The 18,955-nt window shown below is 52.3% G+C and overlaps 1 protein-coding gene across 4 annotated transcripts in view; it reads right to left on the bottom strand.

Moving 5' to 3' along the window:
* The window catches only part of Sympk (symplekin), a 29,766-nt gene that overhangs the window by 1,084 nt on the left and 9,727 nt on the right, over positions 1–18,955 (bottom strand). For all 4 annotated transcript variants that reach the window (XM_029531781.1, XM_021219046.1, XM_029531780.1 and 1 more), the window contains 18 exons: positions 17,678–17,927; positions 16,910–17,080; positions 15,617–15,856; positions 13,363–13,517; positions 12,866–13,016; positions 10,769–10,973; positions 9,982–10,132; positions 8,343–8,578; positions 7,878–7,959; positions 7,632–7,745; positions 6,780–6,927; positions 6,008–6,168; positions 5,053–5,161; positions 4,671–4,771; positions 4,179–4,269; positions 3,436–3,537; positions 961–1,148; positions 38–214 (listed from right to left, as the gene is read on the bottom strand). In XM_029531781.1, coding sequence (XP_029387641.1) covers positions 38–214; positions 961–1,148; positions 3,436–3,537; positions 4,179–4,269; positions 4,671–4,771; positions 5,053–5,161; positions 6,008–6,168; positions 6,780–6,927; positions 7,632–7,745; positions 7,878–7,959; positions 8,343–8,578; positions 9,982–10,132; positions 10,769–10,973; positions 12,866–13,016; positions 13,363–13,517; positions 15,617–15,856; positions 16,910–17,080; positions 17,678–17,927 — 2,832 coding nt within the window. The remainder of the gene's footprint in view (positions 1–37; positions 215–960; positions 1,149–3,435; positions 3,538–4,178; positions 4,270–4,670; positions 4,772–5,052; positions 5,162–6,007; positions 6,169–6,779; positions 6,928–7,631; positions 7,746–7,877; positions 7,960–8,342; positions 8,579–9,981; positions 10,133–10,768; positions 10,974–12,865; positions 13,017–13,362; positions 13,518–15,616; positions 15,857–16,909; positions 17,081–17,677; positions 17,928–18,955) is intronic.

Here is an 18,955-nt window from a genome sequence, read left to right as displayed (position 1 = left end):
TCCCTTCGCACTTGGCTCCACTCTACCACCCAGGTACCTGGTGGGGAGTGAAGGAGCGCACATGGGCCAACAGTGGCTCCCGGAGCTCAGGGCACTTGTCAAAGACTGCGCCAAGCTGTTGTGGAGGTAGCTGCAGGATGACCTGGAAACTCTGTGGCTTGGTGCGCTGGCAGCACTTGATGAAGCCCTCCCATACCTTGGGGTACTTCCATACCTGTGGGGCAGGAGGGGGCTGTTAGGCACAGGTCCAACCAGCCACCTCCTTCCTGAAGACACCGCCATGACTCAGGACCCATATGCTGTCACTTGACATCTTACTCCAGGCTTCATACACCTGCCTACCCAGGAATTTGCGTTTCTCACAGGAAACTACCAGGACAGGATACAGGAAAGGAGCCCCACCTCCAAGCCCTAGGTTAGCACAGCATCACATGCTGGGACAGCACCTGTGTTTCACAGCTACCATTAGCCACACTCAACAGGCTGGAGGATGGGACCTTAGCCATGTTTCCTAGGGACAGCCCGTGCTCCAGCCTTGGCATGGAGGAGGACGGATTCAATTACCATTTCCATAGTATTTCTAAGAGTTGGTGCAGCAGGCTTGTAATCCCAGCACTCGGGGGACGCAGGCAAGAGGTTCATTACAGATTTGAGTCATGGTTATTCTGGGCTACATAGCAAGACTCTTACCAAAACAACTCAATCCTAATTCTAGTCTCGCTAAAGACAGGATGCTTTCAGCTGAGCTGTGTGTCTGTCCTACAGTGCCCAGGCGTGGGGTAAAGAGAGGCATACACACCTCTCACAACCCCAACTGTTCTCAGTGTCACCCTGCGCCAGCTGGAGGGAATGGTGAGAGAACACTGCAAGCAGGGCAGAGGCTCCACAGACGGACCCTGCCTTCCAGGCACCAGAGGTTTGTGCCACTGTGGCTGACTGCCTGGGGCCAGGGCAGGTTACCTGCTTCATGATGAGTCGGGCCAGGATGTTCATGACGAAGCCCCCCAGGCGGGGGTACATGGTGAGGGACTGGATGACGGTCCGCATGAGCAGCATGGGCAGAGGGCTTTGCTCCATCAGCTGCTGCATCACCACAGCTAGCACTTCCGACGTGTACACGTTCCGCTCCGCAAAACACAGGTTGGTGGCTGTGAGGAGGCGGAGAGTGGCCTGTCCTCTCTGCCTGGATGTCCCCCATTAAGTGGGAACCCCACTCCCCAAGCTTCTCCATCTCTATCACAAAAGGCCCTTCATGAGGCTGCCCCTAGCAGACTGAGGTGTATCCAACCCCGGGATAACCCACGGTGGACCGATCTGGAGGACTCAGGCTCTTCGGGCAGAGTGTGCTGCCACACCCTGGGGCTTGCCCTAGCCTAAGAATGGCTATGACCCACTAAGGTGAGGGAGGAAGAATCTCCAGGAGAAAGAGGCAGGTCTCTGCCAGAGGGCTGACCAGTCATTAGAGTCTGATGGCGCAGATACGAGGGACGCTCATGAGCAGCAGGGAAGGGAGGGGTGAGAGTGGGGTGAGGGCCAACCCAAGCCAAGTGCCCACAGGTTGTGGAAAGATGTCACACTGAGGAAAGCATGGAGCAGGCCTTGCTTGAGGTCTAGCTCCTGGGAGTGGGTGTCAATATCAGGGTCAACTGGGCTGAGAGGCGATCCCAGGAGCTGCCTCTCAAGTCCTTCCCCAAACACCACTGGCCATGTGAGTGTCAATCAGGAAGTCTTTATTGAGCAAGAAAAAAGCCCGCCTGCCCTCCCAATCCCCAAAGAGGCCAATGGAGGGAAGGGTGTCCTGCACTGAGAGGCCAATGGAGGGAAGGGTGTCCTGTAAGGAGGCGGCCCAAAGGGAGAGGAGGGACCTTGCAGCAACACACAGGTTGAAGGGCAGAGGAAGGACTGGCAGAACTTTCGAAGGTGTCTATTGCTGTGGAGGCGTGTTCCACTGCTGCCCACATGGGCCTGACACCAGGGTCTGTCTACCCAGCCTCTTGTGTTTCCCACCCGCTCTCTAGCCTGTCCCATTCAGCAGCCCAAGAGGTCTTCCGAAAGGCCAGCCTGTCCTCCACCCCAGAGGCTGCAGGAGGCCAAGCAGGTTCCTCCCTCACTTTGAAACTGCTCAGCCCTAGATCTGACAGTCTCAGGTCTGTCGGGTCTGCTTGCTGAAGGTAACCCCACTTGAGAAAGCCCTTCCCGAGTCCTGGCCAGGCTGAATCAGCTGTCAGTGTCCCAGTGTGGCCCCAGCACTGTGCTGGGGCCCAGGGGGACCAGGGTTTTTCAGCTGATGGGACAGGGAGGAGATGTGGTGAGAGCTGTGGGTGCCTAGGAAGCCTGGAGGCTGTGAACTGACAAGAATTCCCAAAGAAGTTGCCAGACTCTGCGAGGTAGGAGCCTGTCTTCAGCCATCTGCGTAACTTTTGGCAGGGCCCTTTCTTCTCTCGTTGTGACTAGATTTCTATTCTGGATCCAAGATGGCTGTGTGTTTCCAAATCCCTTCAAATTATGCACAAACTGCCCTTGGGAATGGGCTGCTAGAGTCAAGGTTATTTTCATTGCATTTAAGGATCAAGAAGCAAGTGTGTGGGTAGAGATAACACTTACCTAGCACATGGAAGGCTGCTCTAGGTTCATTCCCAGCACGGTAAAAATTATGTGTGTGTGTCTGCAGCCCACAATCCCAGCCTACACGCACCCCCTTCCCTGCAACCTCCTCTGCCCTGTCTTCACAAGCCCATTCTTGTCAGGACTGCTGAGGAAGGTTAGGGAAGCAGCCCCTGAAGAAGCCACTTCAGGCAGAAGAGGAAAGGTGGGGACAGAGAAGCAGCTACCCTAAAGTCAACAGAGGTTAAATGCTAGGATGACAGGCAGGCCCCTCTGGGACAAAGTCTCTAGGGGAGGAAAGAAAAGAGGGGAAATGATGGTTTCTTCCCGGGGAGGCTCGTGAGCAGAGCCCTTCTTGGTTTGGCTCCAGTCTGGCTCAGATTGTGTGACCCTGGCAGCTTATTTAGCTTCTGTGAATTGTATCCCCTATCTAGAGCACACTTACCAGATGTGGGTGGCAGGGTTTGAGGCATGAAGGGAGAGCCTGGCTCAGAGGGGATGCCTGGGCAGAGGAAGCCTGCAGAGCATCACCAAGCCCCAACTATGGAAGTTTCTGATGCCTCAGCTCAGGCCTGGCATCTGCTCATGTCTGCAGAAGCCCTGTGTCCCTGTGGGCCCTGCTTCCTTAGTTCCTCGGGGTAGGTAGGAAGAGAGATGTCCTGAACTCCCGAGGACTACCTGATGCCCCGGCAGGCACATGTGTGTATATGCTATGGGTGGAGACTGGGAAGGGAAAGGTCAAGCATCAGGCCATAGTCTTTGATGCAGTAGAATGACTGAGGCCCTGCCTGTCTATGGGAGCTGGGTCCTGTGGGAACAGAGGTGCCTCACCTTTGATGATGGACTTCATGTCACACTTCACAGAGTCAATATTGTGCAATGCAATCAGCAGCTCTCCCGGATTCAGGGGGGACAGGGCCGAGTTCCCCTCACCTGCAACAGGTGGCAAGAGGGGGAAGAGAGACAGGACAGGGGCCTCAGCGAAGAGCTGGGTCTCAGGCCAGCTTTGGGTAAATACAAAATGAGGTACCCCTCGCTTCTTGGGCTGGGGGACAGGAGACTGGATGAAGTGGCCGCAAGTCTTCACCACCTTTTTAGAGCTTCCTTGCTGTGACCCCTCTGTCCCCTTAGTGCACTGGGCTGTGCACCCAGAAGGCAGGGAAGGCCCACCAGCCTAGGACTAACTCTACATAAGCACATGATATGGTAGCTACAGGTTGGGTTACGACAGGGCAGGGCAGGGCCAGGCCAGGGTCTCACTGAACAATTAAGTGGCTTGAACTTTGTGCTGTGTTGGGACAGAGTAGAAAAAAAGGCATTTAGCAGAGGTGGCCTCCTGCTGTAGGAGGGGAGACCCAATGTGCCATGAAGCCACATCCCCTGCTACTATTCCGTATGTGGCCACAGGGACCAGGGATGAGGAAGTCATATACATCTCTGGCTATTTTTCCACCTCAAACACTTTTGTTTCTCACCATGGTGGACAGAGACTCTGGTCTTTAAGGCCGTTCCCATGAGAGCCCCTGTGCAGCTAGGAGGTAAGCTGAAGGCTGGCAAGGAGGGAGGGTACCTACCGTGCTGGGTGCCTAGCAGGCGGTTGAAGACTTCCTTCACCACAATAGGGTTGAGTTTGATGAGCTTGGGCAGCGCCTGGATCACCTCTTTCTAAGGGGTTGGGGGAACAAGAGTGATGATGGGCTGGGTGGCCTCACATCCACCCACTCCACAGAGGACTCTAAGTGTCATGACACATGTTCCCCTTCTCCCCACAGCTGTTGGCTACTTCTGGTGGACAATGTCATCTGCATTCGCATCCACATGGTGATGAACCATCCTTGGCTCCAAAATTTACTAGGGACATAAACTGGGGTGTTACCTGTAGGCCAGGGACTATAGTACACACACACACACACACACACACACACACACACACACACACCCTGACACTTGAACAGTGACTGAGGAGGCTGAGGTGGGTCTAGGGACCTGCTCCAAAGCTAGGTGTGCAATTCCAGCCCATTTACCATGAAGTGGGCTGCCCACTGCCCCTCTCTCTCCTTCCCTACCTTCTCCAACCCATTGAGCACAGGGATGAGGAAGCGCACATCAGGCAGCCGCTTGTGGTACAGGTCTCGGACCCGCTTCACCAGTTCTGGGGATGGTGGCACTTTGGGGAAGACAGAGAAAAGCTGAGTTGAGGTGACAGGGAGGGACCAGGGGAGATGAGCACCGATTAGGGGACAGAGGTAAGTTTATGGGAGCGGCAGGACAGTCCCAAAGCAGAATCCGCAGCCTCTCCTTCCCTAAATGGAGCTCATATAATTCACTACAGAGTGAGGCCCAAGGACAGAAGAACTAGAGGGGCACAGCCACTAGAGACACAGCAGCTCTAGCCCCTGCAGGGGAAGAGCAGGTGGGATAGACCGTAGAAGGCAGGGCCCCAGGCACCTTTGTCGGTGAGGCTGTGCAGGCAGCGGGTGACCAGTGTCTCTGCCCCCTTGGGACAGTTTTCTACCAGCAGCAGCAGCTCTGGAGAGTTCATGCCCATCCCTCGGATCTAGATGCAGAGGTGAGCAAGACCAGGTTATGATGAGCTCTGAAGAGGCTGCAGAAGCTGGGATGGTTAGGTTACTGGGCTCCCAGTCTCTCCTACTGTCAGCCCAATTGGAGCCTTGATATGTCATGTCCTCCTCCTAGCAGGTCAGTGCCCTACCATCTCACCCGTCCCCAGGCCCAGCCTGTGTTCTGGTCCTTGCCCACCCTCCTGCAACCACTGTCACTCCATTCTGGCTGAGGGCACAGGCACGTGCTTCTGTGAACAGGAAGCATGCTGGCGGCTGCCCTTGGCATCTCCATCTGTGGACGCCGAGGCACTCCTAAGTGAGTGAGTCTGCCTAGCACTTCTCCTTCTCAGTGTTGGGCTAAGCATCTCAGGGAAGAACCTTACCCTGCCCTTCTCCAGGTATACTGAAAATTTTCCATAATAAAGATGTCACAAGGGCAGGAGGATCTCTAAATAAAGAGACCTGCTCAAAAACAAAACAAAGTTGGGGGCAGAACTGACATGTAAAACTCAAGAGTTCTGAACCCAGCAGCAAACAGGGCACCCATCTGAACCGCATCAGGACCTCAGGCAACAGCATGAGGAGAGACCAGTAGAAATCAAAACAGGAGCTTGGATGCTAATGTGGCCACTGCCTGGGGGACTGGGCTGCACCCCCTCATGTCAGGGCAGCGAGAGCAACGGCAGAACATGTCCACTTCTCGCTCTGTACCTGAGCAACCCTGTGCCTCCTTACATGGTGAAGAATAATGTGAGGACCACCCACAGGCTAAAGCCGTGAATCCAGAGGAACTGCTAAAATTGGGAATCATTTCTGCCCAAGTGCGTCAGGAGCCTCACCGGCTGCTCAATGACCCTCAGCACCGTCCGCTTGATGTCAGCGATGGCCTCAGTGTACACGGCTGCCAGCTCATGAATCAGCTTGTGGTTCTGAGGCAGGAGAGCCAGATACAGATACAAACACTGCTTCACTGTTTCCTCTGTCCAGGGTGCGGCCACCTCTGACAGGACAGGATGGAGCCATGTATCAACAGAAGCCTCTATTCCCTTCCCAAAGCCCTGTCCCCAGTTGTCTGTGCTTCTCAGTGACGTCAGTGAGAAGAAGAGAGTAGGTGCAGACAGGGTAGGATGTCCTCTCGCCACCAAGCCCCAAGGAAGCTAACCCTGCATCCTCCGAGTCTTGTCACAACTGACTACAGCCTCAACATAATGGCACAAGGGCCAGCCCAGCTGGCAGTCCTGCTACCCTCCATGCCAGTCCCTATATACTTCAGCAGAAAGACCCTCACTGCTGACCCTTGGTGCCACCATCTCCACTACAGGGAAACACCTCTGCTCACATCTTCCCTGGACCTCACACCTCTCCCGGGAAAAGGCTTTCTACATCCCTGCTGAACCTTCTGTCTGTCTGGCAGGATCTGGGACTATGCTAAGGGACTTGGCCTGAGATGGCCCTGGAACCCACAGGTTGCTCTCCTGGTCCTCCAGTTTCCTACCCCTGCAGTCCCTTGACTGTCTGTCTTGGCCCTGCTTGCTACTACCCAGCAGCCATTCAAGTAGAGTGGCTGGAGTGGGTGGGGCTCAACACGGATCAGATGAACCGGCATCAAACCTGTGTCCTTGTCAGCGCCAAACAGCACCGAGGGTGGGTTGGGGTGGACCAGGAGCTGCAGGTAGTTGAGGGCAAATTTCTCCACATACTCTCGAAGCTGCTCCTTCTCATACATTCGCTTAATGAAGAGCAGGGCCTGGGAGCGCACCTGAGGGCAGAACGGGTGAGAAGGAAGCGGGCAGGGGGTCATGGTAATGGAGGGCACTGCTGGGGAGAAGCCCCGGACAGCAGCACTGTGTCGCAGGCTGCGGCCGCTGCACTGCAGTCCCATCTTGCTACTCCCTGCCTGCTTGCTCCTCATTCCTCAAGAGTGGCTCTCCCTGCCAAGTGGCCTTGGCTTTGGAACTTGGCAGGACAGGCAGCCCAGTGCCTGGAAGACATGTCACTAGCCAAGCTTCATTTCACTCAGACACCATCTGCTGGGAGCCACAGGAGCAGAGTCTGGTCTGAAACACGAGTTTGTACCAAATGACAGCACAGGGCCAGGGCCAGAGGTGCTGTGCTAATGGCACGATGACTGAACATGAGCCACCAGGAAGAGGCTGGTGACAGGGTAGAGTAGGGACAGGTCTCACCTACGGCACAGTTACTGTGTGTTACAGTAGCACACATCTCCTCCAGGAAGCTTCCTGAACCCCATCCCCACTCTCCTCAGTGCCCTACCTGGCCACGGCATACTGTGACATCACCCTGCCCGTGGTCACATGAGTGAGAAGAGGGGGGGCGGGCGTGCCCTCCTCTGAGGGCATATAGCACCTGACCCTATGGTGATGTCACACCATGGCAAATGAATGAAAACAGAGTTTGAAGAAAAAGGAAAGCCAGGCTGGCCAGCTACAGACACAAGCTCACCCTGTCCTTCTCGTGAGAGCTGAGGTCAAGGAGAACATGCAGATACTGGAACTGGCGAGAAGGGCGCTTGAAGATCAGGTCTCCAAGTGTCGACATGCCCAGGTAGGCACGACTCTGCAGAGGGGGCGAGGCTCAGGCTGCTGTGCCAGCTTACTCTTGTCCCACTCCCTCTCGCAAACCAAGTCCCCAGGACCTTCATGCCACACCTGCCTCCATGTCTAGACCACAGAGCAGCAGCCAGCTCACCTCATCCTCACAGTACTTCCGTATCACCTCCAAGGCACTCTCAGTGATCAGTGGGGCCTCCAAAACCACCTTGGTGAAGATCCTGCCCAAGGAAGACCATGTCTTGCAAGGCAGCCACATGTGGTGGCCCCAAGCTCACCACAGCTTCCCCGACCCTGGGGCCCAGCTTCAGACAGGTCAGAGTGTGGTGCCTGAAAGCTGCTGACTGGCAGAGGTGCTCCCTCTCTGACGCTTTCTTCCTTTTGCTAAAACAGGAATGCGACCAAGGGCTTCATGCCAGGGTGGTGCTCACCACTGAGCCACTGTCCCATCCCTGGGAACTGTCAGTATATATGGGAATAAGAAGCCCAGAGGGTGAGAGACCACTCAGACCAGGTAGCAGAGTCTGAACCCCCACCCCCATCCCCAGCACGGTCTGCACACACTTCACAGAGAGGGACATGGGGCTTATGGCCACCCCCTCACCCGTCTTTCTGGTCTGGCTTCTCTTGTAGTCCAGAGAGCAGGCAGATGAGGCAGTCCTCATACTTGTCCAGAGTGCCCGAGGCTCCTGCTGCCAGGTAGGCATTATATTCCTGGTAGAGCCAGGCAAAAGCCAGGTCCAGACGGGCCCGGACATCTTCCAGGATAAAGGACAGCACCTCTGCCTTGAATCCGGAGTCGAACTGTGTTACGAGGCTGGCCAGGATCTTGATGCGCACCTGCAAGTGAGGAGGTGAGCACGTGTGGCAGTGTGGCTGGCCACTGGGGTGGACTTCAACCAAATCAATCAATGAATCATCATCAATCAGTCAACCAACCAATCAAGGAAGGCAGCACGAAGCAGCACAAACACAGCAGCCTCACATCATGTGTCAGTGGGCAGGGAAGAAAGAAGCCACCAGCAAGGCGCCCAGGCTCCTGCAGGTATGCAGGGAGTGCGTAACCAGGCTCCTGCGGGTAAGCAGGGAGTGTGTAACCAGGCTCCTGCGGGTAAGCAGGGAGTGAGTAACCAGGCTCCTGCGGGTAAGCAGGGAGTGAGTAACCAGGCTCCTGCGGGTAAGTACGGAGTGAGTAACCAGGCTCCTGCGGGTAAGTAGGGAGTAACTAGGCACTTCACTGCCCAGGAAAAGGACCGTGAAGATTCTCTTTTTGTCACCTGTAGGCATGAAGAGAATGTGGTGAAAACCAAGAAAGAATGACTAAACGGTATCTTTAGCACCCAGAACACTCTTGTGGAACTGGACATGAAACCCAGACCCTGCTCATGCCAGTGCAGAGACTAAAGTGTCCACACATAACATCAAATAAATATTTTAAATGTAATAAAAAGCCTGGAATGATAGCACATGCCTTTAGTCCTAGCACTTGGGAGGCAGAAGTAGGTAGATCTGAGTTCAAGGTAAGACTGGTCTACAGAGTGAGTTCTAAGACTGCTAAGGCTACGCAGAGAAGCTCGGCCTCAAAGAACCAGCACAACAAAACAAAGTATCAGAAAACAAAGCTTGGAGAGGGCTCAGTGGTTAAGAACACTTGAGTTTGGTTTCTAACAGCCACTGGTGGCTCACAATTCCCTGTAACTTCAGTAGGGGACCTAACATCCTCTTCTGTCCTCTGTGGGTTTCTGTATACACACAGTGCGCATAAACTCACGCAGGTAACACATATATACATAAATTAAACAGACACATTGAAAAAAAAATAAAGCAGGGGCTGGACAGATGGCTCAGCAGTTAAGAGCACAGACTGCTCTTCCAGGGATCCTGAGTTCAAAACCCAGCAACCACAGGGTGGCTCACAACCATCTGTAATAGAATCTGACGCCCTCTTCTGGAGTGTCTGAAGACAGCTACAGTGTACTCACATGTGAGTAATAAATAGTGTAATAAATAAATATAATGTAATAAATACATCTTTAAAAATAAAATAAAGCAAACACCTTGACGGCAGGGATGTCTGAAATCAGAGCCGCCCTCAGCACAATCCTGTCTGTGCAGGTCCTACTGTCTAGAAGGCCGCAGCTCTGATTTTGCAGTGGATGGAGTCAAGTCTGGAGGAGCTCGGAGCAGCTGAGCTAAGGGCGAGTGCCACGGGAACGTTTCCCTAGGCTGAGTAAGGAGCTTACCTGGGCTGCCCCACTGCAGGCCACAGCCTTCTCAGCCCTCAGGATCCGCTTCACAGCGCCTAGCTTCATGGCTTCCACCTGGGCATCTGTCAGGGGCTTTAGCACATCGCTCAGACGGAAGATCTTCTTTCGCCCACCTGCGCCTGCCAGCCTACATGAGGGCAGGGGCAAGGAAGGCATGTTTTCTACAGCCCTGTCAGCCTGGTGGTCCCCACTCTGGAACTGGGACACACAGCGCCCTCTGTACCTCTGAACTCCCTGAGAGAGGCTCAGTGGGCTGGGAAAACAGACTCAGGAAGAAATGATAATTATTTCTGCCATGGAGTATGTCTCCCTGTGAGATCAGGCCAGGACCAGAAGGGGCTCAGGTAGAGGAGAGTAAGCAGAAAGATCCTGAACAGGCTGCAGTACATGGGCTGCAGACGGAATGGGAAGCAGAGCCAGACAGAAAGGAAGCAGGTAACGTTCAAGTGACGCTCAGGTGGGGTTAAGCTTGATTTCATGATAAAGGTGATGGGAGAAATGAAGATGGTAATGCTAACCAGGAGCCCCTGTTGCACATCAGGAAACAGACTAACTGCCTCATTGCCATCATGGCTGTGCCTCCCAGATTCTCTTAGTGTCCCTACCACCATTCTCCGAAGTTAGGACAGAAAAAGGTGTGGCTGCAGAAAGCCACAAAAGCTTGGTGGTTCCTGCACTGACTGTGAGGCAGAGGAAAAGCTGGTCTAGCCCTCAGCCTGCCTTACATTCATAGGGCCTACATGCCAGGTACAAGAGGACTCACCGTGGCTGCGTGACAGGGATGATGGGTTCTGGCCTCCTCTTGGCTTGGGGTACCTCCTCCTCCAAGGGAGACATGGTGCTCTGAGAGCCTACCACAGAGATGGCCTGGCCCTGCACCGACAGGCGCCGCTTGATCAGGACACTCTCCGGCTTTACCACCTTCTCCTCCTTGGGCTCCTCCTTGCTCTGTTTTGTCTGTTCCACACCTGAATGGAGGCAGTCACAGGGCCCACCTTGTCAGCACCATCACCTGACCCCAGGCTCCGCTGTACATGCACAGAACTATGTAACCCACCTAATGATCCAAGGATGGAGCCAGACTACTTCATTTCAGAGGCACAGCCGTCGTCACAGCCTCAAGGTATGTATCACAAGCAGGCTCTCTTAATGTCTGTGTGGCACGCATGAGTGTGCTTGTGTAGTGTGTGTGTGCTGGTGTGCTAGACTGCATACACACATGGAAGAACAGACTTGTATCTTCACATTTATTTATTTATTTATTTATTTATTGTTTTTCGAAGCAGGGTTTCTCTGTGTAGCCCTGGCTGTCCTGGAACTCACTCTGTAGACCAGGCTGGCCTTGAACCCAGAAATCTGCCTGCCTCTGCCTCCCAAGTGCTGGGATTAAAGGTGTGTGTCACCGCTGCAGGGCTCCACTTGATTTTTAATGAGACAAGAGCATTACTGTGTAGCCCTGGTCGGCCTGGACTCAGTGTGCGCTCCCACCCTGCCCTGCTTTTTCTTTTTACATTTATGTGTCGCACGTGTGTGTACAGAGGTTAGAGGACCCTTTTGTGGAGCTGGTTCTTTCCAATGGGTCCCAGGGACTAAAAACTCAGGTCTTTGGGAGAGGCAGCAGGTATCTTTACCAGCAGAGGGCCGTTTAGCCAGACCCACATTACTTTCTAAAACAGATTACCCATGGAACCCAGAGCTGGCTGTCTCAGCAAGACTGATTGACCAGGAAAATACCCCAGAACCTACATGTTTCTGCCCTACCCAATGCTGGGGTTACAGGTGCACATCATCTTGGCTTCTCTGTGGACATTACAGATTGGAACACAAGTCCTCGTGGTTACATCTTATTTATCTGTATGGGGATACACATGCATATGCCAGGGCACATGTGTGCAGTTTTCTCCTTCCACCACGTGGGTTCCAGGGATCACACTTTGGGTTTCACAGCAAACACGTTCACCCCCGATCTGTCTCACCGGCCCATTTGAGGTTTGCAAGCCAGGGTCTCATGCATCCCAGGCTGTCCTCACTATACATCCAAGCATGCCCCTGAACCTCTGACTTCCTACCTCTGCCTCCTGAGATGACAGGTGTATGCCACTGAGGCATGCTCATTATAAACAGTCTTTAGCAGCAGAGGGCATGTGACTTGACCTGAGTGCATCAAAGACCCATACATAGCCACTGCTCAGAGCAGCTATGTCTGAACCTGGGGCTGGCACGATGGCTCAGTGGAGAAAGGAGCCTGAGTTCAAGCTTTGGGACCACACAGGTGGGAGGGGAGAGCATGCCTTGGGGAGCTCACAGCCATGCTGGCACTGCAGTTATGCTCACTGGTCATATGTTGCAATTCAAGACCATGCAGTGCTGAGAGCAGCTCACATCTGTAATCTCAGCACTTCGAAGGCTAGGCCAGCACAGGGTGTACAGCAAGACCCTGTCTTTTGGAAGACAAAAGCCTGGACTTGAGAGACGGCTCCGTGACGAAGGGCACGTGCTGCTCTTGCAGAGGACCTGAGCTACATTCCCAGCACCCACAACCTCTTGTAATTCTCCCATCTGCAAGGAATCTGACACCCTCCTTTCTGGCCTCTGAGAGCACACATGTAAAACAAAATGTTCTGCTGAAAGAGGGACAGACTCCAAAGCTCAAAGGCTCAGAAACCTGACACAAGTTAGCCTGGACTCAAGGTAAGGTCGGCTGAATTTCAAAGCCCAGGACCTGAAGACACCAAGTATTCTGTATAATGACGAACCCACGACAGGTGACACCTTAGATGGCACATGACCTTCATCTCCACAGCTTTCCCAGTAAGTAGAGTCTGCTGCCACAGCATGGCCCAGTTCAGCACAAACTCACCAGGACCCAGTCCTGCAGCTGTCATCTGTGTGGCCATGAGCCGAGCCAGGTGCTTGATCTGGGCTTCAGTGCCTGCTGACTCCACAGGGGTGTAGATGGCTTGGAAGGAGGCAGGCATGGTCTCAGGTAGGTAAACCATGCTGATGAGGACCTGTGGGATGCCCAGGAAAGAGAACCTTAGCCAGCTCATCCTACAAGAGCACGGATGCAGCAGACACTGAGGTCAGGGCCGGGGCTGCTCTTCTTGCTCTAGCTTTCTGGGGAGCCAATGACTACCACACTGTCACCTGGGAGAGTCCCCATCCCCAAGAACAAAGTAAGTGTATGGGAAGTGGGATACTGAGAATAACCTCTAGAAAGATGATGATGGAGAAAAGGTGCATCTAAGGGTAGGAGGGAACCCCTGGCTGATGCTACCGAGGCAGCCATAGTGTAGGGCAGGCAGAGGAAAGACTGGGATCAGGCCTCCTGTCCCCGGATGACTTCACCCTCCTCACCAGATTGGCCACATTGTCAGGCGTCAGCAGAGGCTGCAAGAACTCAGCAGTGATGTCCGTGTCTGACTGGCCTGAGATCTGGGCTGAGGCCTTTGACGTCCCTGATGGGCCAGGCTCCAAGTCTTTGTCCTCATCATCTTCTCCCAAGTTGGGCTCTGAGAGGGGAGGGGAATCAGAGGCTGGCTCCCAGACTGCAGCAGGACCTGTGCTCAGGGAGCCAGATGACATTCCTCTAGCAAGTCACTGCAAGGAGCAGCCACACAGCAGCTAAGGACCTAGGCTGAAAAGTGCCACAGGTCCCCAGGCAGCAACAGCTCTTCCCGGGTCTCAGTTCTCACTAGGGACATGGCAAAAATTCAAAAAACCTCTCGCTGATCCCATTAAGTTCCACGACAATGATATCATCGATACATTCCATACTGAAGATGGATAGAATGCAGAAGCTCGCACTCACCAGGCAGGTGCCCTAGTGGGAGACAGTTCTGCTATTACCGCGGGAGGCAGAGGCAGGCAGATCTCGGTGAGTTTGAGGCCAGCCTGGTCTACAGAATGAATTACAGGACAGCCAGGGCTACACAGAATCTTAAAAAGAAAAAATATTTTAAAAACACAGGGCTGGAGAGATGGCTCAGAGGTTAAGAGCACCGACTGCTCTGATCGTCTAGAAGTCCTGAGTTTAATTCCCAGCAACCACATGGTGGTTCACATCAAACTGTAATGGGATTTGATGCCCTGTTTTGGTGTGTTTGAAGACAGCTACAGTATACTTATACACATGAAATAAATAAATAATTCTTAGCAAAAATAAAATCTTTTAAAAAAGAAAAAATTGATTTTAGACAAACTATAAACACAGAAACCCTTTACAGAGGTGTCCCTTTGAAGTGTTCTATGGTTAGATGTGCAGAGTAGTCCTATAGCAGGGACACATTACAGAGCTCTTAGCCACCATTAAAAAGAGGTGGGACAGCCGGGCGTGGTGGGGCATGCCTTTAATCCCAGCACTCGGGAGGCAGAGGCAGGCGGATTTCTGAGTTCGAGGCCAGCCTGGTCTACAAAGTGAGTTCCAGGACAGCCAGGGCTATACGGAGAAACCCTGTCTCGAAAAACCAAAAAAAAAGAGGTGGGACAGGGGTAGATTTAGCTTAGCCTTAAAAAGAAACAAAACAAAACAAAACACCCAAATAGCAGTTCACAACCATCTGCAATTCCAGTTCCAGGGGATTCAATGCCCTTTGTATCTTCTAAAGATACCAAGTATACATGTGATAAACATACATATGTGTGCAGGCAGTGCATCACACATAAAATCAATCTAAAGAAAAAATTTAAATAAAAATATGTAGAGTTAGTGACATATCTCAGTAGGTAAAGGTGCTTTCTACACAACTGTGAAAACCTTAAAAACAAAACCCACCCCAAGAATTTCAGAAATGGTACACACTCACAAACACACACACACACACACACAATTTCATTTATTCTATGAGTGGTCTGCTGCATATACATCTACATGCCAGAAGAAAGCATCAGATTCCCCATATAGATGGTTGTGAGCCACTGTGTGGTTGCTGGGAGCTGAACTCAGGACCTCTGGAAGAGCAGCCAGTGCTCTTAACCCCTGAGCCATCTCACCAGTCCCCAGAAATGTTCTATAAACAAACACAGATGACATTTTAAAATCCTATTGGCACTTAGGCAGCTATGGCCCACACTACTGCTAAATACCACAGAAGTCACTTCAAAGCTGGGGTGGTGACACACGCTTGCCATCCCCACACTGGGAGGCTGAACTAAGGCTGTGACTATGTATCAACAAAAGCCAAAAATGCTAAAAATTACAAAGTTAAAAAAGAAAAATCCAATTTTACATATATATGTACACATGTACACACACACACCAAGTAAAGGATAAGTGCCTTCTACACATGTGTAAAATAGAAATGAAACCTTGAAAGGCAGGACACACTCAGCCATCACTCACTCCTTTAACATTTAGATAAATCCTAATTGGCTACACACTCATCTTCCCAGCAGTCCACAGATGGAGGCAGAAAGACCAAGGTCATTTGCTCCTAGACTATTCTCAAGGTCAAAACCTAAACAAGCATTTACTAATTGTATTATATACCACAGTTATTTTAGTTAGCTATGTTTACCGAATCACGCTGTGTAATGTATATTAAAGCAACGTGACAGAGAGTTTAAGAAAGCCACTAGCTACCACAAGCCCAGGCCTTATGCCCCAGCTCACCCAGCTTCATCTTCTTGAGTGTGGAATCGGTATCATCCCGGGGCCGCTTGCGGGAGTCCTTGCTGCTAGGCATGTTCCGGGCTATCTCAGCCTGGGGCGTGCCCAGATCCACCAGCAGGGTGGTGATCTGGGCCTGGAACTCCAAGGAGGCAGGGTGCTTGAGCACGCTCAGCAAGTGCAGCTTAAGGTTCTTCCGCACACTGCTCACCTGGGACTTGGCCAGTGTTGGGGGCAGGTTGGCTGTGAGGACAGAGGCAGGAGCTCGGTGCTGTGGACAGTTTTCAGTCCTCAGGCTCAATGCTCAGCCCCAAATTTGGGTGGGGTGTTTGCTGACATCCCCTGGGAAGTTCCTAGGCTCCCAGAAGAACTCACAGGACTTGTAGCCTTCCCCCTCTCAAGCTAAGACTAAAATCCCAAGGGACCTCTACCACATTAGTCCTTTAAGGTGCAGGAAAAGCTAAATGTTATTTCTCTGCACACCACACCTCAGGTCTCAGATCTGCAGCTCTGTGTTAACCCTGGAGAGAGAGAAGTAACTGCCACCTTTTCCACAAGCCGCTCAACTGCTGCCGCAGCTCAGGCTAATCCTCCTGCCCCTGGCATGACCAGCCCGAGTCTCAGTCACCTCGGTGAACAAGCTGTCCCTGCTCCACATGGAAAGAGGCCTCTATCTTGGCCTTCACAGTACCCAGCACCCGCTCCTCAGCTAGCGCCACTCTTTCCCTTATGAGGGAACCACCCTGTCTCCATCCTCTGTCCAAGTGTGCAAGAGCCTGGGGCCAATGAGAACACTGTGTTTCCCTGGCCACTGTGATTGGTTCAGCAGAAGGCCCACAGTCTCTGCTCGGCCAATCATAAACAATGAGCATCAGCCTTTGACTTTTGCTGGAATGATGGGGTAGGAGTCGCACACTCTTCCTCTGTTGCTAAGTGGATAGGATGGGAGCCTTGGGCTCTGGGGCCATCTTTACTGCTTCAGGAAACAGCCAGAAAACAAAGCCAACACAAGAGTCCAGAGATGGAGAGACTAGATCCATGACCAGCATTCACTCATGCCTCAACACCAGACTCTTTGGAGTTCTATCCAGGTTCTACTGTGGGAATTATCACCAGCCTCCTTTCCTGAGGATCAGGGGAGGCTGAATGTCGGGATACTATGGGACCAGCATCCCGCGCTAGCTTTGCAGTACCCACACTACTACTTTATCTAACGTGGAGCTCACAGTGAGCAGAGTTCAACAGTTCCTTAGGAATCAGCAAGCAGGCCAGGAGAATATGGGGTACCCAACCTACCATGCAGCGTCTCATAGGCCTGGATCACCTCGGACATGAACATGGGTCTCTGGCGGGCAATGTTGGCAAGGGAGCCGAGCGCTGTGGTCAGGTTGATGGAGGAGATGGCGGGGTGCACCATGAACTTCAGCAGCTGCTCCAGAGCTGTCTTGCCTTCTTCCCATAGGACATCTAATGAGGTGAGAGGAGCAGTCACTGGGCCTTCTGTCAACCTGACTGGATGCAGATTCACACACAGTCCACAGGCCCTGGGACAGCACTGTTCTCAATCTAGCCCTCCAGATCAGCACCTAACACTTGGATGTAAAGTCGCCAACTCACATTATAGGAAATTAAGTGAACTACACTCCACCTGTACCTACAGAACACACTGTAGCTACAGGCAAGAGCACTGTGGGATGCTGCCTGGCAAGTTTTTCTTTTTAAAGACAGGGTCTTATGTAAGCTGGGCTGGCCTCAAACTCATGATCATCCTGCCCCCACCCAAGACTGGGATTTTCAGGTTTGTAATGCCCAGTGTATGCAGGGCTGGGGAAATTCTGGGGCTTTATGGCAGGCAAGCACTTTACTAATTCATCTATACAGCCCAGGCCTGTAATCTCACTCAACTTGGAAGGTTCAGGTCAAAGGGTCTAAAGTTCAAGTACTCTTAGCTACCCAAGGGATACATAAAACTGAAACAAAACAGAAAAAGGGCAGATGGGAAGACAGTAACTGAGAGGGGGGCTGGTGACCGCACACAGGGCACTAGGGCACCACCACACTCACTGTACTGGATGTAGGGGTGATCTCGAGGAATGCGGTCCAGACTGATGTCATGCTCCTGGCGTCGGGGGACCTCTGAGTCAGCCATGCGGGGTGACAGGGTGACAATAAGGCCCTCCACAAACTTGATGGCATGTGTACGAATGCCATCATTGTCAGAATCCAAAAGCAGGATGATTTCCCCAGCCATGGAGGACACCATGTCCCAGCAGGCCTCCTGGAGATCACTGATGACCCGAGACTTCACCATCCACTTCGAAAGACCAGGAGTAGGGACAGAGAGACAGACAACACATCAACTGCCAGGATACCCTGCCCCCACCTGCAGACTGAATGATGATGTGCACGTTCACTTGAGTAAACCAACAGCTACGCTCAGTGCTGGGTGAGGCTAGGACAGGGGTGCCTCAGATGCTGGAGCAGTCACCTCAGGCTGGAGAGGCAGCTCAGCAGCTAAAGACTGTCTTCCAGAGGGTCCAGGTTGGGTTCCCATACCTATACAGCAGCTCTTAATTCTCTGTAACCATAGCTCTACATCTGACGCTCTCTTCTGGCCTCCACAGGCTTTGCACTCACATTGCAGACATATGTGCAAGCAAAACACTCATATACGTTTAAAAAAAAAAAAAAAAAAGGCAGTGATTAACTGACTTTCACTTGCTAACAGTGAATGACCTCGCTGTTATGACCAATGAACTCACTCCAGTGTCCAATAGCAGTCGAGGAAGACTCATGTGATCCCCTTACCACTTTAAGATTTGTTTATGTGTACAGGTGTTTTATCTACGCCTATCTGTGCAACACCTGTATATAGTTCGGGTCAGAAGGAGGTCAAAAGAGGGCATTAGATATCCTGAGACTGCTATTATAGATGGTTCTGAGACACCATGTGAGTGGTGGGAAGTGAACCTGGGTCCTCCTTCCAACAGTTCAGTCATCTCTAAAGATTCATGATCTTTTTTAAAAATTGCTATTATTTTTTGAGACAGTCTTCCAAGGTAGCCAAAGGTGGCCTTGAGCTCTCTCTGCCTCGCCTCCCACATGCTGGGGTGACATGCATGCCTGGCTGGGATGGTTCTCTAGTCTGTGTCCCTCACGGGGCTAGCTCTGTGAAGGCTACTAGAGGCCTAATCCTGAACGTCCCCTGCATCACCTGGCAAAGGACTTGAGAATGGAAATTATCAGGGAATGTCTGGTGAATGCATAAATGAGTGGACCCAGAAGACAACAGTAGATGCTATGACTATTCTAAGGACAGCAAACCTCACTTGTGACAACTTG

This window comes from Mus pahari, chromosome 19 (genome assembly GCF_900095145.1).
Source record: "Mus pahari chromosome 19, PAHARI_EIJ_v1.1, whole genome shotgun sequence".
Classification (NCBI taxonomy): Eukaryota; Metazoa; Chordata; class Mammalia; order Rodentia; family Muridae; genus Mus; species Mus pahari.
This window is presented reverse-complemented; position numbering and strand designations above follow the sequence as displayed.